The 19,764-nt window shown below is 36.3% G+C and overlaps 1 protein-coding gene across 3 annotated transcripts in view; it reads left to right on the top strand.

Moving 5' to 3' along the window:
- Positions 1-19,427, top strand: part of ST7L (suppression of tumorigenicity 7 like) — a 43,577-nt gene extending 24,150 nt beyond the window's left edge. For 2 of the 3 annotated variants that reach the window (XM_060772703.2, XM_060772702.2), the window contains exons 12-15: positions 4,677-4,827; positions 7,432-7,524; positions 10,470-10,609; positions 18,794-19,427. In XM_060772703.2, the coding sequence (XP_060628686.2) occupies positions 4,677-4,827; positions 7,432-7,524; positions 10,470-10,609; positions 18,794-18,889 (480 nt within the window). In that variant the 3' untranslated portion in view covers positions 18,890-19,427. Of the gene's footprint in view, positions 1-4,676; positions 4,828-7,431; positions 7,525-10,469; positions 10,610-16,087; positions 18,632-18,793 lie in introns of those variants that run through there. The other variant, XM_060772704.2, reaches the window with a different exon arrangement.
- Positions 19,428-19,764: the final 337 nt, after the last annotated feature.

The following is a 19,764-nucleotide window of genomic DNA, read 5'->3' as shown; positions in this document are numbered from 1 at the left end:
GTGACAGCTCTGATCAAGATGAATTAAAATTAAAAGTTTTAGCTTTGTAGTTATGTTGATACAGTACATGTAAGTTGGCTTTATGAAAAAATGCTTCTGTGGTTATAGTAAAAAAATGATAAATTTATATTGAAACACTGCACAGAAAATGTATAGACAGTCATTTTGGTGTCAACTGGTGTAGTCCACACCTCTCTCACCCGCTAGTAGCTCACTGAGTAGCATAGTCATGTAGTTGTGCCACTCACAAGGAATATTGTGCCCAGGACTAAGCACACAAATCAAGCAAGGTACTAACAAGCTGTATCGTATTTGAAGTAAGGTAACCAGTATGATCAAAAGTCTGGAAACCAAGCCTTATAAGGAATGTCTGAGGGAGCTGGGTATGTTTGGCTTGGGGAAAAATAGGGAGAGGTGGCACAATATTCATATTTAAATATATAATGCCATGTAGAAAATGGAGCAAGCTTGTTTTCTGCTGAACCAAAACATGAATCAATGGACTCGGATTACAGGAAAGAAATTCCACCTAAACATTAGGAAGAACTTACTGATCATAAGATTTGTTCAGCCATGGAATAGACTGCATCAGATGGTGATGGACTCAGAATTTAGGGATCCCACTTTTTCTGGAGGTATTAAAACAGAGGTTTGATGGGCATCATGCCTTAGTTATCCATTTTTCATGACAGGAGTTTAGACGTAATTGCCTTTGTGGTCCCTTCCAACTATATGACTCTGTTTTGAACTTTTTTATTTAAATGTTCATTGTGACTGTTTTCAAGGCAGGTATCATCCATCCTATGTCCGTACATTTAATTTTTATCGCCTTTCCTGAAACACTAAGGTTTTAAAGATGATATCATTGTTTACTTTTTCTCCCCCTCCCCCACTGTACTTCCAAAATAACCTTTGAAACATTTATTTCCATATCCTTTCATTAGTCATAATAACTAAGAAATTCTTCCTGCTACTCTTGGTAAAGTTTACATTAGAGCAAGCCAGGATGAGAAACTTCCTCCCCCAACCTGCTTCTTAGCAAATGAATGCATATAATTGGAACATCAACCCATCCAGCTCTGCACATTCTTGACACTGATGATACATGGCCCTGGCAGTCTTGATAGTAGAAGGATGGCTTATCCAGACACCTAATCCTCTTCTGATAATCAGAGCATCCAAATGGCTCTTGCCTTGAAGGTTTGAATTTATCCATGCAGTCTTCTGTCTGCCTGTCCAGTCTGATAGAATGTGCACCGGGAGAGCTAATTGCTGAGAGAATTTGCCCCTTGCCTGCATGACTGATCAAGAGCACAGCAAGTTCATTTCAGATGGTCTCAGACAGATTTTTCTTCAGCCTTTTGCCTTAAGGGGAGAAGATTATAATGTACTATCATTATCTAAGAGGTGGATGTCTCTTCAGCTGCCTCAGAGTCTTGAAGAGGTCTTTTTGGGCTGTCTTTTTCAGTGACACTGACTAGTCTACATGTTATCAAGAAAATCAGTGCCTCATGTTTTCAATAATTTTATTGTAATTACGTCTTGAAGAAAGTATTGTTCGTGTTACTATAACTTCCAGATGACAAAAGATGGTGGGAGAGGGAAGACAGTGGAGTGTTACAGAGTTTTAACCTTGAGATTAGAGGCCAGTCTTATTGTAAGTTAAATTCTCAGTTTTAAAGTGATCGTAGATAATGCCCTTTAATGTGTACACATAAATACATTGATCTATACAACATGAAATTATATCTTTCCAGGTAATGTGTGATGAACCTAAAGATTAAGTATTCAGTTGAAACAGACATTATTTCTGACCTTATTTATTTATTTATTTAAAATGGAAAACCTTTCAAATGAGATTTTTTTAAAATTACAAGCAAAAGATGTAATCTGACACTGTACATATATACAAAAAGGCCCATAGAATGAAGTCAGTCTTAACTCCTGTTGTTTTTGTGTAAGATTGCTGCAGAACACACAGGTGAATTGTTAAGGCCTTGCCTCAAACTTAATTGATCAGTGGCAAAAAGACGGTAAAGGGCAGCTGACCTTGGATTCAAAAATTAACATCAAATATTGTGCCTAGTTGGGAATGAAATCCGTAAAGTAGAACTTCTCAACATCTTTCATTTATCTCACATTTCAATACAAGTAGTGAAGATACGAACAAATGTTAAAGTAGATCCTGAGATGGAGTTGGGTGGTGGAGAGAGATACAGCTTTAGTTTTGACATTTTCATTTCATAAGTAAAATATTCAATTTTAATAGCCAAGTTATAGCTAAGTAAATGGTTTAAAATTAATTTAAAAATAATTATATAGCTACCATTGATTTTTGTCTGCATGTAATAATGCTCAGAAGTCAACTTGAACCCCTGAGTTGAAGTGATTCTACAAGATGAGATATTAATTAACTTCAGGTTTTACCATTGTTGCAACTTTCTCCTCTCAAATTTATGAAACCTAGCTCAACACCAAAGTAGTAATTTCACAGACCATGTGGAATCATGTCAGAGGTCAGATATTTGAGACCATTTTCCCACAATGGCCTTGTGTGAGTGATCCCATACTGTGTTAAAAAAATTGTCAAAGAGGATTAAATGGGATTAGTAAGAATATTGCCCTCCCAGAAGTAGCCCCAAGACACCAGGAGAAGAACCTAGCCAGGCATTAAACATACTTTATTTGACCAGGGCACAACCTTGGCTACATTCCTTCAAGAATCTGAATAGGAAAAGTTAAGTCTCCTAAACTGGATTAGTAAATAATCTCATGGTTTGTGGCATCTGCTGAAATAAATCGGCAAGTTGGCTGCATTCTTACAATTTTGGGGAGAGCTGGTAGAATTATTGGCCACAATGATCAAGGATAGGATTATTGCTGGCCGTTATTGAGTGAAACAGGTCGATTCATAGGAAAATTCTAGAAAGTCATTCAGTTAATGTTAACGCCTAAATATTTTCCTGAAGGAAAGCTTTAAGGTGGGATTTTAACACCTTTTAAAATACCATTTTACAGTGAAGGATTTTTAAATGCATGTGTTTTCATGCATATATACATGTATCACCTTAAAAAAAGAAATTTGCCAGTAAAACTTATTTTTTGGAACATCCAATCACTGTGAAGTGGAAACTCCCTTACCCATCCATAAAGTATGGATCTTTAGCAACTCCTGCTAAGAAGCACATTGTCTTTCTTGCTTTCCTGACTGCCGCATCTTTTCCCATCTCTAGGTAATCATTCTCTTATTATAACTCCAGCTCACTGGCTGCTTCTTTCTTCTGTTCTCATCCTGTTCTGCTCTGCACACAAATGTGGGAGTTAATTGCTTTGCAAGGATATAATTTTCTTCTCTTTGTATATATTCTGCTGTGTAAACTTTATGACTATTCTAGTTGCATTTGAACTGGGAGGTTTAAAAGTCAATAAAATATTTTTGCAGATGAGATAACTGCACCCACAAAGTGTGCCTTTCTCACTAGAGAAAGAATTGGCATCAGTTAAAAGGGTTGAATGGAGCAACTTGCTGTATTCACAGTGCTTATATTGCCTTTGCTAAAGTGGAAAGTATCTGGACCCCTTGCTATCATTGCAGCATTCACTGATTTCTCCTAGGCTTGTATTCTCTAGTGCTCTGTCTTTTGTTTGTAAAATTATCCATAGGGATTATTTTATTAGAACCCAGCATAGAAGTTATATCACTTAAATGTTAGACATATTAGTAATGTTCAGAAAGTAGCAGTCTTCTTGTGTCTTTTGGATCAGCCTAGATTAGTACTTACAGATTGAGCATTTCTTATCTGGAAATCCAAAAGACTCAAAATCCCAAACTTTTTGCTGTCAGACATTGGCTTCCACCTTCAAGGTGACAGTGGCAGCTCTCCTGATCATTTGTTCACAAGGTGGAAGCAGGCATCTGACAAGTTTCCCAAAGAGAGGGGAGAGACTGGAGACAGATGTGAAAATTGTGACCAAGTGAAAGGTGGGGATCCCCCCCCCCCCCGCGCACTATGCTCACAGATCCTCAATTCCACTTCAGCCTTATTCATTTGTTAATTGTGTTGTGCATGAGATATCACTTTATGTCTGTCAGTGCAAATACAGTTATAGTAATAATAATTATTTATTTGTAACCCTCCCTATCTCCACAAGGGGACTCAGGGCGATTTCCACACAAAACAGTGGCAAATATTCAGTGCCATTAAAGAAAACACACAAACGAAATCAAACAAATAATATGACAACATCAACAACATAATAAATCAATAACTTATAATAACTAACCAAAGTAAATAAATTAAAACAATATAAAAACAACAAACCATAATTAATAAAAGCATAATAAAATCTCAATTAGTACATTTCCAAAATCCCAAACACTTCTGGTCCCAAGCATTTTGTATAAGGATACTCAGCTTGTACTTCTTCCTGTAAGTGCTTTGCATACAAAAGTCTAAAATAAGCATTTGTTCACTAAAAATTGATACCAATTTGATTTAGCCTCTGTAGTGGCCTCAAGTGTGCATTTGCCTCATTTTACACTTCTTCCCAACCAAAGGTTTGTTTTTTGGCAGGTAAGTATAAAGTTAAACTTGATATATCAAGGAAATCTTATATATAAAGAATCAGTCACATTGCCTTTGTAGTTACATATTTTTTCACACATTTTCTTCCAGTATTTGTTAGAAATGAAAAGCTTGATCTTACCCCCAGAACACATTCTGAAACGAGGAGACAGTGAAGCAGTGGCATATGCTTTCTTCCATCTGCAACACTGGAAGCGAATAGAGGGTGCTCTTAATTTGTTACATTGCACATGGGAAGGAAGTAGGTATCTTTTTATTAGCTGCATAAGCCTATTTCTCTCTCTCTTTTTTGTTTTTGTTTTGAAATAAATGCCTGAAAATCAAGGTTACTGTGTTCAGATAGGTAATCTCTCAACCTGCCTTCCAGCTATGTTGAGGTTCCTTCTGCACTTCCAATAAAGATACAGTGTTGAAACCAAGGTTGTGATGCATACATTCTTACTCATATTTCATATACATAGCAGGTGCAGGTAAGGGGGAGCTGTTTCACTTCTTGCTGTCCCATGATATTGTTTCCTGTGCTTCTTCATTACATCTCATTTTTCCAAAGGAAAATTCCTAAATTAAAAATTGGAGCTTATTCAAAAATGGTGTTCTTTCCAATGTTGAATGCTACCTGGAACATTTCATTTCTTTTATTTCCTATCATATAAAGTAGAGGCTGCAAGCAGTACTAAACAAGTGGAGCTTGTGCTGTAGGTCTTGTTATATCCTGCAGCATTCAGACATCCATGTGTCACAGCTTTCACAGCCTGAACTTGCGTGGGAAAGACAAGCTGAAAGTCATAAATTTTGCTCATATTGTACAGTGATCAATTTTATTAGTAGAGTTGGAGATAACCAAACTTAATATTTGCCCAGCACTGGGCCCTGGAATGGTGCTGATCACAGTCCCACATTGTATAAGAAAGGTTTTTAATGCATTTTAAATTGCTTTTTTTGAACAATCTAACTTTAAAAGCAGTACTAGCTTTTTACCAATTTAGAGATTTTCTGTATTTATTTACAGAAGGATTTCAAAACTTAATCATTTTGTTTATGTACCCTCTTTCTCCCAGAGTAGGTCCAAAAGCAGCTCACACAAGAAATAAGTGAAAAACCCCAAAATACCATTTTAAAAACAATTTAAATCATTACATTTAAAACAGTTTTAAATTATTTAGAAAACTTACAAACATTAAAAAAGAAAGCAGTCCATTTAGAAAAGGAAAACACCGTTCTGTCATCCCACATTTCTATTTTTTAAACTTCTATTGTTTACACAAGATGACACCATTCAGGTCCTAAAACTTGACTGAACCCATGAGTCATATTTTCCTTTCCCTGTTCAATCAGGTCATCAGTCCAGACTGCAGCATTTTTCATCTTGGGATTATTGTGTTCCTTCTAGTACTGTGGTTCTCAACCTGTGGGTCCCCAAGGGTTTTGGCCTACAACTCCCAGAAATCCCAGCCAGTTTGCCAGCTGTTAGGATTTCTGAGAGTTGAAGGCCAAACATTTGGGGACCCATAGTTTGAGAACCACTGTTCTAGTAGATCCATCTCATTTGGCTCACTTTCTGCTTTCCTTCAGCTGACAAATAAAATATTTTTATTTCAATGAACATTTGATGACTAGCTGACTACATAGAAGGATTGGTAGTGTGCTTTATTGTTACTGTTTTAAAATGTTTTTACACTGTTCACAAGCACAGATGTTTTAATATGGGATTTTAATAGTAATTTTAACTTTTTATCCTTCGGTTTTGGTGTGTACATTGTTTTGATGTTGTTTGCCAGCTTGTTTCCCAAGGCAGGATATAAATAAAATCATTTATTTGATTATTTCATTTCCTTGCTAAGGAAAAAGCTGAATCAATTGTTGGAGGTCAGTTTCAGTAAATCTGAGGGTGGGACTGACAGTGCTTGTTTAAAATGAAATGGCTTGTAATCTCCTTCCAAAAAACCAAACCTGTGGTTAGATATTTTTCCTAACCATTTTCTGATCTCAGTTGTGTTTGTGATGGCTCCTGTGTCACTTCCTATGCCTTCTGGCGTGCTTGATTTGAGGTTTGAACATTTTTATAGTCCTCTTATGCAGTTGTTGATAAGTGGATAACAGAAATTGTTCTTTTAACCTCTTTTATCTTATTGCATGGAGTAGTATATTGCCAGACTTGTTCAGTTCCCAACACAGACGTAGCAGTAGCTTTTATATGAACTCACAGGTTTCTTCATTAGACAAATGAAGAACAACAAAAGTGATTGTATTCCTCCCTTTACCATGGACTTGAGTCCACTGGAAACACAAAAGGCAACAAAGAAATAAAAACTACTTTTACATTTGAAAAAATCAAAATTGTTATCATTATGTATTGGGGTGTGCATTGTTTTAATGTTGAATGCCAGCTTGCATCCCAAGGCAGGATATAAATAAAATCAAAGAATGATAAACATTTTCAAGATTCAAATTGTCTCTATCTGGTGCAAAGCTCTAAGACCCCTTCACAGATAGAGAACAATGACTTCCTCAAGTAGCACCTCGATATTGCTGGAGCTGGAGATTAACTTGGGCACAGGATCAGATCAAGTTTGTAAGTGGAAGCCACAGCTTTGCCTTTGGTTGGAGGATATGATCTCATAATACAAATTCTCAGATTTAAACTCCCTTCTTTTCATTGTTAGGTTCCACTCCTGTATGGCAAAAAATGATATTTTTAAAATTATAGTCATGTTGACTGTAAGACAAATGCAAATATCCAGCTTTGTGGATTTAATTTTGTTAGGTTGACAACAGGGATGCCCACTAATGAAATCAATTTCACATGGCTTTGGTGTCTAAAACTCTTATTTCTTCCTCTTCTCAGCATTTAGAATGATTCCTTATCCATTAGAAAAAGGCCATCTATTTTATCCCTACCCCAGCTGTACAGAGACAGCAGACAGAGAATTATTACCAAGTAAGTGACTTTCCAGTTTCTATGCTTTCTTTCTTCACCTATAGGTAATCAAAGTTTTTTTCCTGGTTTCAGTTCCATCAGTTGAATCTTCTGACCATCAGGTGGTATCTTTTTCAATATTTAAAAGAACCCATTCCCTATATTAAGAAGTATGGAAATGAAATGTAGTTTGACTTATGAGAAGATTGCAGTATATGGCATATAATGGATGCAGTGGTAACAGTTGCATGGTGTGATCTCCCCATGTCATTATTTCTTATTTATTTCATAGAAACATATTTAGCAAAAGAGATGTATAAGATCTGAAGCTCAGCATCTGTTTGTGATGTTGAATTTAAAACTAGGTCACTGTAAAATTCTTAATAAAAATGAGGTTGGCTATTGGGCTTCTGAAAGTTGACTGGAAAACACTATTATTGTAATCAGTAACAGCAAATAAAATCTAACATCATGTCTTATGAAAGCCATGTGATGGTTTTTTGGACTATATGCTCTAGTTGCATCCTGTTAACAACTTTGAGCCTGCTAAACATTGTCAGTTATACTAATTATTTTTTTTAATTTAACAGTTGTGTTACTTCCTCTTTCATGTTTCTAGTGTGTCAATACAAATTACATATTCTCAAATTGGTTTTGAGAATATCTTTTTTTAAAAAACACTCACATCAGTGGCCAAATTTATCCATTATTCCACTAATATTGCATCTTTGGGTTTCATTGAGTATTGTTTGTTTGCATCTTTGATGGGATCAGAAAAGAATACTTCTTTAATGTGCTATAATAAAAAAATAGAGTTTTGATAGCAGTCCTATGAGTGATCCTTAGTCAAGCAACCTGAAAATATCTTTCGGGCTTCACAGTTGCTGAATGGGAGAGTTTTGGAGACCTTGTACATTATGATGTGGTTTTGTTTTATGCCAGGTGCTGGTGAGATTTCCTTAAATGTTAACTTCTGCATCTTGAGAGTGCTTCACTTGTTGAAGTACATGGAGTGCTCATAACCGAAGCAGCCAAGGGGCACATCTGCCACACAAGGACTTGCATATATATAATTTGATAAAAAAAATTAAATATTGAAAAGCTGTGTTTAAAAAGCAATTAAAATCTGCCCCCAGACTGCTCTAAATTACTCATTTCTCACTCAGGCAGGATATTGCTCAAGGAATGCCTCAGCTAGTGACTAACCCTAAGCTGTGTGATTCCCAGTGTAATTAAAAAATGCATGCAGACATTTCAACACAAATCATTCACGCATTCGTGTTAATTTTATTTATGAATAGTTTTGTGTTTAAAGCTTACCTTAACACTTTTTAATGCTACAACCCTTGAACAATTTTGAGATTTTAAAAATTCTGTCACTTTAATCCATTCTTAAAATGAACCTCCAATGAGGCTCGAAATGTTGACTATCTTGCAAGGATGATTTTCCAAAACATTTTTTGTCTCTTCAGAATCTTTTTTTAAAAGAAATGTCATATTTTAAGCTGTGTTGTAGGTTTGTAAGGCTTCTTTGCATTCAAGTATTTCACATTCTTTCTTGTTTTCAGAACATGGATTCAAAAAATGTAATTTGGCTATAGTTGCAAATTCTTTATAGATCAGTTCTTGGCATTTTACATGTGCCAAAGTAGCACAGGCTCTATTATATGAGGGTTATCCGAAAGTAAGGTTACAAGGCACGTAGCTCTCACGGGGAATTTTCGCAGGAGAGGTTGGTATCACTGCCATGTAACGGGAAGCCAGTGGAAGTGAACAACCAGTGCCGGTCGTCAGTAGCTCATCGACTAGCATTCTGGTGAAGATAAGAGATGAGCATCCTCATTCCATTTCCCTCCAAGTGCAAAGTTCGCGCTATAATATAACCTAAATGCTAAAAGCTTGAATACCGCTGTGATTCATTAAAAAATCGTTTCAGTTTATGGAGAGGACGTAATGTCAAGACAACATGTGACAAAAGGGATATGGCATATATATTGTGAGGTCATGGAGAAGCTTCGCAGAGCCATCCAAAACAAACATCATGGGATGTTGATGACTGGAGTCTGTCTTCTTCATGACAATGTGCATCCACATACTGTTCATGCAACACAAGAGTTGTTGAATTCATTTGGTTGGGATGTTTTAAACTACCCTTCTCACAGCCACAGTCTCACACCCAGTGACTATATCAGTTCACTAAATTGAAGGAATAGCTCCTTTATTGATGGGATGTATATGGCATGTTGATATTTCACATCTATCCTGGTCCCAGGTTGTTTAGCCTTTTATAAGGAAGGATCTGCTATTGTATCTAGAAACAAATCAGAAGCCAGTGCAAAAGATATAAGTGGTGGATTGTTGTTTGTAAACAATAGCTTGATTTTTAAATGCAGCAGGAAGCATCTTACCTTAACTCCTCATTCCATGCTCTCAAGTAGTCCCAATGTGAAGAGACTAGAATATATGTAATTGAACAATTGTACAATTATAAGAGTTTCATGACCAGAGACTAGCACAACAAAGAATGTTTATTATAATCAATATGGAATTTAGGTTGCTCCCAAAGATGGGAATTTCAGAGGACATATTGATTGTGCATTGAAATGTTAGCATGAGTTATCAGCTCAGTTTTTCCATTATTGGTATAAGGTTGTAGCAGAAATGCTGCAACAACAAAGAATGTTGAGTGTTTTTGTTAAATGAGATATACCTGCAATTTGAAACATATGAATCAGTCTGCTATGTATTTGTTGTTGTTTTTTGCTTTTTAGTCATTTCCCCCCTAAGGTGAACCAATCATATACATTCTGTTTTCATTTAGAAAAGCAGTGGACTGCTGCTAGTCTGACTTTTGTAGGAATTGTCTAGAGAAGTATGTACTTGCCTTATCAACTATCCTAATCTGAGAGCTTTCTCCTATTTGATTAGTGATATGTCAATAACTATAATAATTATTTATCTTTCAGCATTTCACGATGTGTCTGTGTATCCCCAGAAGGAGCTTCCTTTTTTCATCCACTTTACAGCAGGGCTGTGCTCTTTTACAGCAATGTTAGCCCTCCTCACACATCAATTTCCTGAACTCATGGTCATTTTTACTAAAGCTGTAAGTATTACTGCTTAAGCAGGGCCTGCTTAAGATTGTAGTGCAACATATAGAAACGAAGAGCCTTTTGTGAAGCCTTCTAGAATCTAATTCAAAAACTATAGATATCTAAAACCCCATTTCAGTATAATTCAGTTCCTTACTTTCCCCTATTATTGACATGTCCTAAAGACATGTCCTAAAGATGTCAAATTTTTTTTGGCAGCTGGCCTGCCTCTGATTGAGATGAAGCATTTGAGATGGCAACGTGTCTGATCTTAGATTGAAGAAAGTTTTGCTTATACAACCGTAAACCATACGCATTGTTTCTGTAATTTTTAAAAAAATGATTAAGGATTTGTACTTAATATCATGAAAATATTTAGGTCACAGCTCTCAGAAGCAGGGATGAATATTCTCTTACTGTCTTATTACAGGCGAACAGCCTACATTTACAGACCATAACATGTTGTAGCCTATCTTTAATGTGACTTGGGTGCTGACCAAAGAAAGTTTTGTGCATAGACTGGATGGAAACTTGGAAACAGCTGCTTCCAACATAATTTAGTATGTAGCACTAGGGCCTAGATTAGTGCTGCTCAGTGGTGATTCATGAAACCTGTGTTGGTCACTGAAGACTGTCCAGAGAGAAGAAACAATTGTAGGCAATGGACACAAATATGGTAGCAGTCATTGACATATTGGAGGGGAAAAAAACTGCCAATCCTTAACACTGTATAACTTAAGAAGCCCTGATTTAGATGCTGCCCATTGTGAAGTGTTACTTACCTACCTACCTTTTTCAGCTTTCCCCCACATTCATTCTTTTTTTCAGTTTCATTTTCTAGAGCAGAATACAGTATATTGTACTATGCTAGTTGGCACAGTAAAACATTGAACTATGAAAAACCTGCAGACTTTTGCTATACTTTATTTGTACTTTTGGTATCTAATTTGTTGATTTTTTAGAAACCAGAAAGTGAATCTAGATCACGTGTCCTCAAACCTTTTAAACAGAGGGCCAGGTCGCTGTCCCTCAAACTATTGGAGGGTCGGATTATAATGTGAAAAAACATGAATTCCTATGCGCACTGCACATATGTTATTTGTAGTGCAAAAAACACTTTAAAACAATACAATAATTAAAATGAAGAACAGTTTTAACAAATATAAACTTAATAGTATTTCAATGGGAAGTGTGGGCTTGCTTTTGGCTGATGGGATAGGATTGTTGCTGTTGTTGTGCTTTCAAGTAGACCCTGAGCAAGGGCCGGGTAAATGACCTTGAAGGGCCGTATCTGGCCTCCGGGCCTTAGTTTGAGGACCCCTGATCTAGATAACTACGGTTTTAATTCCACATCTGACAATTCTGAAAATTCATTTGGAGGGAAGATTGAGTTGGTCTTCCATCTGGTGTGCTCCAATTCAGTAGGCTATTAATGAATTAAGGTGGGCTTCTTTAAATTTGTTGACAGAAGTAAGATTGCATTAATAGGTGTTTCTGAGTTTTCTTGTCTCTTTCCCTCTCTCTGTGCCTTTCTTCTTCCTTTGCCCCTTGGTTGTGTTTTTTCTCCCAAAACATCCTTCCAACGTAATCTGAGACAACATATTGTATTATCACTGTGAATCCAAAAATACAAGACACATACTGACTAGAAAGAGGGAAATCCACCCTTTCAAAACTTGGAGTTTATAAATAACAAATCATGTATAAATACACATTCACATGCAGCAATAAAGAAAGACAGATCAACTTTAAAATGGTAGAAGCACAAAGTTGTGGCAAGGAAGCACAGAGTGAAGAGGCAGAAGCATCATTTTCTTCATACTGTACTCATTCCAACCTGCCTCCCTCTCTTGCTCTCCCCTTCCTCTCTCTTCATGAAGCCAAACATACCAGGAATAAAAACCATACAAATTCAAATAACCTGAAGTTCCTCAAAGCGAACAAGAGCACGGAGCACAGAGGCTACTCCCCTGAAGTCCTGTACTCTTGCGCTAGGGCTCCTTCTCATACTAATTCTTTACTCAAAATGCTGCTAGTTTGTTAAAGCAAAACCTGGGCTGAGGAACAGCTCAGTTGAAAACGCTCTTAAATTGGGATGCTCTTCCACAGTATATGTCTGTATGTATGTACCCCCATTGCAGATAGGATAGGGAAGGGTTAACACTCTTGTGACATTTGTTTTGCTGTCTGTGCTCCTGTTCAGAAGATTTCACCTCACTTTCTGCTCCTGTGATAATTGGATTTTGAAAAAAAAATGGCTTATTGCGGAAACAATTGGTGATAAAGCTTCAGTGGAGGAACCTTTTCTCATGATAACTCTTTCAGGAGTGAATTTCCCTTCCTAAGGGTAGATTTCTGTCACTTCCTGTCTGCACACACACACACACACACCATTCTTAACTATAAATCAGATGTAAGTAGAATGTTTGCAACTTGGAGACGGCCTGTACTCCAGTTCGGTGCTGATGGCAATTTAATAAAAGTTAAAATCTGTACAGCTAAAAATTCACATCATACAAAGTTAAAAATAAAATGAAATTATAAACAGGTATTACTTGAACACAAACATGTCACTTTGGCTATTTCTGGTGCTTCAGCTTGTATATCTTGTCACAATTACCCTTGTGCAATCGGATAGTGTATAGGAGACTGGGGGAGTTTACAAAATAAAAGAACCAGATTGACAGCCCCAGAATCAGCTGCATGGGAATGTAGACAGACTGTTTTGAGAAAAGGAGAATGAAATGCCTTTTGGTAGAAGGAAATGGAATAAAGTATCCTTGAGAGAGGTGGTTGTTGGCTCGAACAGAGAACAGGCCAACATTTGTGTCTTGTTTAACAGTCATATTTCTGTGTTGTCTTAAACAGGCTGACACCATGATACAATTTAATCTCTGTTTGACACTGCAATAGTTTTCCATATATTTCACCCATAGTCTTAAAATTCTTTTACAATAATGGTAGGGGTTCACTGTTTCAAATACAACTCTTCTTTTCCACTTCCTCAAGAATACATGGTGTTCTCCTAGTAGTCCAGCTAATGTGCTGTTTAATTTTTTTGTTTACTTTTTACTGTGCTGACTTCTGAGGGCATGGACAACAGTTCAACAGTGGAAATATTTGTTCTCTTCTCCATTCTCAAATTTATTTATTTATCGTGTCATCAGCAACCATTGTATTACAATTCTAACAGAGCAAAACAAACACAGAGATTAAAAAGAAAAAGAAAAAAAAAGAAAAAAAAGAAAGAAAGAAAAGCCACACAGATTTTGCAAATTTGGTATTTGGTATTTCTCAAATGAAATTACATTTAGGTTATTAAATAGCTGTCAAAACAGGCATATTTTTCAGAATGATATTCAGGTTGTAAATGTGATGGAAGCTTTCTAGTTAGAAGCTACCCACTGCACACCTCTTTTTGCCCAAGCTGGGCAAGCATGGCATGTTCTCTTTGAAATGAATAGAGTGGCATGAAAGAGAAGTTGGTCTCTGGAGCATGTTAAGGGCTTTGTAGATTTTGCTTTGCACATTGACCTACACCCCAAAGTCATTGTTAATTGTCAGTGGCATGGTCAGCCTGCCTTTTAGTAGACTGAAATTACTACAGTTCTCAATGCATCTAGAAATAAAGGCCTATTAGTTCCTAGCCCCAGTCTGGCATTTTTAATCTCTAAAGCAAACGAAGTATTCACTGAGCTTATAAAATTACTTTTTTGCTTATCATTTACAGACTATGCCTTGTAATCCCTTTAAATCAGATTTATTCAGTTTAGATAACATATTGTTTAGCTTGGATTTTAGATAGATTGTATTCATATTTCAAGAAAGAGAGCTTAGCTATTTTGTTTTTACAGTTAGGGTAAAATAAACCAGACCTAGTTAACTAAATGTGATGGTTTTTATTTACTTACTAGCTTGGGGACCTGGCGCTGGCCGGGTCACAGTGGCCTGTGGAAGTGGGAGCCAATCAGAAAGCTGCCACATACATACGTACATACAAACAAACACTGACTTTTATTATATATATATATATATATATATATATATATATATATATATATAGAATATGGATGATACTTCTACTCCACCGTTTTTCTAAAGAGTGCAATGTGATATACATGGATTTTCCATACTCTGGTACCCTTTTGCAAATTTATGGGGCTCTTTACGATGAGTTCAAAGGTATTTTTTTCAAGTGTGAATGTTGATAGGTAATAATGTTGGTTGAAATGTTGTACAACTTCTCTACTTCCTGCTTTTAATATTTGGTTCAGGTTTGAACTTCATACGGTTGTTAAGCAACAGACCTTAGGTTTTATGTGTATTGCAAAGACAAGATATTAGATGTTCTCGGTGGTCCAATCTAGATTGTTAACGCTGTACTTACTTTTAAAACTTTATGTTTATATCTTTTATTTAACAGAATAACATTTGCTTATGTATTTTCACTGGATAATATTTCACTTGTTTCCTCTATAATCAAATTGCCAGACAAGATTCTTGCCAAACTGCAAGAACTTGTTGAGATGCCAAAAACCACAGCAAATCTTTTAATAGCTGTAGTGTACACACAATGGACTATGCCAACAGCAAAAGCGCAGAATTGGCATATGGCCGCTAAATTGAAGTGAATGGAAGTTTTCCATTTAGTCCTTTGGGGCACCAGGATCTCTGTTAGGTTTTGTTACAGCTGAAAATGTTTATAGATTATAAGTCCCATTTTCCAGAAGTGTTTAATGTTACAGTGGGAATTAGGATTACTTTTATCTGGATTTGTTTGCATAGTTGTTCAACCTGAGGAGAAATAAACTGGTGAGATAACAATGTTATATTCCCTTGTCCAAAAGGGAATAAATTAGAAAAAGAAGTGTAGATGTAGCCTTAATCATGTCAGTCATATGAGTTCTCATTTTCCTCTCCTCTTTCCCCCATGTTTTGTCACATTACAAGTTATATTACAGTCAATTCAAGCATGATATAAGGAAAATGCTCCATCTGAAGTCTTCGCCCTTTCTGTTTTCATATGGTAGAGTCCTTCAGATGATGCCTTTTTACATCTCATCTAGCATTATGAATAATGTGAAAGGAACAGTTTAGCTGATAATTTTCTACACTGTGCCATATCTGATCTGCAGCCTCACTTCTCGTTATTTTAAGAAAATTCAGTACAGGAGAGAAAATGGGGAGAGCAAAAAAGAGTTTGCACTGTAATTGGAAATGTGCAAGTAATTAAAGCTAGAATCCAGATGTTTTTGGGTTTTTTTTTAAAAAAAAGTGTAGATTCTCTGAGCAAGCCCTGTAGACATTATGTTTCTCTAACAAACCATTACTTTAAGGCAGGATTTCTCAGCTAAGGCTTTGTGGTGCTCTAAGGTTCTGCAAGAGCTTGCCAGGAGTTCCATGAGAGCTCATGATTATAAAGCAACAAGCTTGAAAAATATAGTTCAGTTAAAATAATTTTATATAATGTAAATATAATATTTCTTATACAGGGGTTTCCTGAGACCTGTACATTATTTCAAGGATGTTGGCCCATTATGAAATGATTGAGAAAACCTGCTTGAAGGTGTGGTTGTTTCATTGTTGTCTGTCTATGTGGTGATTAGCAGCATCTTTTATTGTAGCCATCTAATGAAGGACTTCATTGATGTTGAGATTTTAGTATTGAGAAGTACAAAAAAGAATACTACTTTATAGTGAAGGCACTGTGGTGGTGTAGCTATTTTTTTAGCAGCTAGAGCTCTAAAGAGAAGTTTATTAAGTCCTTAGAATACAAATGTTTCACTGTTTTTGCTTTGCTCCATTCTTCAGATTTTTTGCTTTACTCCATTCTCTCATATTTAGTATTGTTACAGGAGACATGATGGTATAGAATATTTTTTATCAGCTTAGGCAACAATCCCTATCAGGAGAGACAATTATCCAAGCTCTGTTAGCCTCTTGTGTGAATCACTGCAGTGCTTTTATATATGATACTGCATTTGGAAATGATTTGGATGCTTCAGTTGGTCCAGAATAGAACAGCAAGATTGATAGTAAGGACTGAGCATTAGAATCATACGCAGCTAGTGCCTGTTGCTCTGTAGAGGTTTCAAAGTACAAACAGTCCTCAAATTACGAGCAATATGGGTTCTGTAGGTTTATTCTTAATTTGAATTTGTAAGTCGGAACAGATACATTTTTAAGTGTAATACCAGCCGTGTGTGTGTGTGTACATGCACATACGTATGCATGCATGCACGCTTTGTATAGCATAGGGAAGGGTTAACACCCTTGTGGTGTTTGTTTTGCTGTCTGTGCCCCTGTTCAGAAGATTTCACCTCACTTTCTATCCCTGTGATAATTGGATTTTGAAAAAAGAAATGGCTTGTTGTGGAAACAATGATTGGTAATAAAGCTTCAGTGAAGGCACCTTTTCCTTACGATAAATCTTCCAGGAGTGAATTTCCCTTCCTAGGGGTAGATTTCCCTGACTTCCTGTTGTCTTACCCCCATTTGTAGCTATGAGTTCTTTGTTAGTCAGATGTTTGTAACTTGGGGACTGCCTGTACTGGTTTTAAACTAAAGTCTTAAATGGCATCATGATCATAATTTGTTCCCCACCCTCTCCTCACAGCTCAAGGCGGGATACAACACATAAAATACATAGTACAAATATTAAAGACAGTTTAGGCCTGCTGGAAGAGATAGGTCTTTAATTGTGTCTTAAATTTTGACAGCTTAAGACAAGGTTATTGGAAAGATGGTGGTACTGGTGGAAGTGGAGATGAAATCCTTTCCCATCTCCCAGCGATCTTTATATAGGTGAACAAGTGATTAAGATGTCTCCAGTTTAGTGAGTTATGCATGGAATGGTCTGCAGGTAGTACATGCCTGTTTTAGGCAGAATATGAGAGATACAGTTTATATCCAGCAGACAGCTTTGTACCAAGTTGTTGACCTATCATTGTTTACACTCCAGGGTTATTGTATGTTATTGCAGAGCTATGAGTAAGCTTTAGTGCTACAGTAACAGGATAAATAATTCCACGAATCCCAGCAACGAAATTATAATGGTTTTATGATTTTTTAAATTAAAAAATGGGCATAAATCTCCATACTGTGGTGTTGAAATGCATTAGGTGACACCAAAGGATTAGGTTATTACACAGCTGCTGAACATCTCTGTTTTGTAAATACTTGAAACTTTTACTAATCTGTGAGAAAATGTGTATGGCTTAGAAATATTAATGAATAATGTTCAACGTTTAAACCAGTTCAGATAATTTCACACAAACTGAATGTGTAGAGACAAAGGGAAACCTTTTTTTTTTTTTTTTTGCTTTACTAACCTACATTTTTAATTTGTTGCTTTCATGTTAGCGATGACTCTCACAGCTTGAATATTTGCATCTTGGATTCTGTGTATAAAATCCTGAAATATAAAGAACAATCCTACAATTAAAAGCATTATTACTGTAGTATTGGAACGTGAGGTTGATTCTGTCTTCAAACTCAAGGCAAATGAGGATGCTGTTTGATTAGGTGTAAATGCATTGACATGACAGATATATTATTTCACATTTTAGCAAACTAGAATTTCCTGATACTGCAAATGTTAAACGGTTCTCGTTATTACTAATATTATTACTTTAAAAAATCTATTGTGTAAAATAGTGTGGGTGTAAAATTAAATAGGTTTAAATAAGATTACCAGAGTCTAAAGATGGTTTCCCCTTGCGAATTTGAGCCAAAGACAGAGAAATCCAGTACTGTGTTGTCAGTAGCTTGGACACATTATTTCTATACTACCTCCTGTGCCATGCTCCCTGAATATAGTTACAATGAAAGCAAACAAAATTAAAGAAACACATTAATTAATGAATTAATTAATTTGCATAATAAAGAATGGCTTCAAAACACTGAATTATTCTGGAAAAAAAAGCTGGGTGAAAGCTAGTATTTAAAGGCCAAAAATGTTTTCATCTTTGCATTTATATAAATAAAAAACAAAGGAAAATACTTTCTATATTTTACTCTGCTGATTGAGCTACAAGTTTTGGTAGGATTTTTTAAAAAATGCATATTTATCAATTGAGTTATATCAGTAATACCTACAGATAAATGTTTCCTGGGCTTCAATTTGAAGGCTAGTCAAATATATTTTGTCCATAAGGGTGCAGCATTAAGCCTTATTGTAGCTTTTTCTTTTCTTTCAGTTTTTTGGAACTCTTTTGTCACCTTTGAGCTTCATGATGGAGAAGATTGAGCGCCTCATGCCTGCTGGCCTTTGGCATCAGCTGTCTCAAATTTGAACGACTGGAACTCAGTGCTTGGGTCATGTTCTCAGAAACTCTTGTATCATCAGCACCCTTTCTAGTGCAAAAAGACTTGGGACTAAGGACGTGAATAAAGGAAAAACTCCAGGAATGAGTTTTACATCCTATTGCTGGTGCTTAAAAATTACTGTACCCCTTGTTAAGCCTTAGAACCTGTATAACTTTACAAACACACAATAGTGTGTGTCAGGGTGTGTGGGAAGTGTTGTGCTTACTTGAACATTAGTTGTACAACTTGGGGCTGCTGCTTTCTCTTTAAAAAAATCCAGAAAGCAATAAATCTGGCAAATTGTGACTTTGAAATTTCCTTCTTAACTGCAAGGGGACTTAAATGTTTGTTGGCCAAAAACAAATGTAAATTTCAGGGCTGGCAACATTGAGCACCTGCCAGTGCCACACACTGGTGAGGCAATCCATTGCCACAGTGTGGAGTCACTTTCTTGGCTGCTCATCTGTTTTTTTTTTCCTCCCTAAGCAAATGATCAGGCACAGAAATAAAAGAAAAGAAACAGCAGCATTTGTGTAGCTTTTCCTTCTATTTAGAGCCATCTATGCAGATAGGTGTAAAGCAGGGATGGGTATCATGCAGCCTGTGGACCACATGCAATCATTTGGGGTTCTAAGTGTATCCTTATGAATTCTGCTGACACCAAAGTCTCTAGCACCTGTGTGAACACATACACACACTTAAATTTGGAGACTTTTTTTTTCAGGCAAAACCTTGCATTATCCAAAAAAAAAAAATTCCCAAAGGCCAAAAAATCACCCCAGGACTGTCACAGCATTACTTCTAAAGGAGCTAGAAAGCTGTGTGACTTTCCAGGTTCTGGAGCATGCTTACCATAACTTAA

The sequence above is a fragment of the Anolis sagrei genome, chromosome 4 (genome assembly GCF_037176765.1).
Source record: "Anolis sagrei isolate rAnoSag1 chromosome 4, rAnoSag1.mat, whole genome shotgun sequence".
Taxonomy (NCBI): domain Eukaryota; kingdom Metazoa; phylum Chordata; class Lepidosauria; order Squamata; family Dactyloidae; genus Anolis; species Anolis sagrei.
The sequence above is the reverse complement of the archived record's forward strand: the minus strand, read 5'-3'. Positions and strand labels throughout refer to the sequence as shown.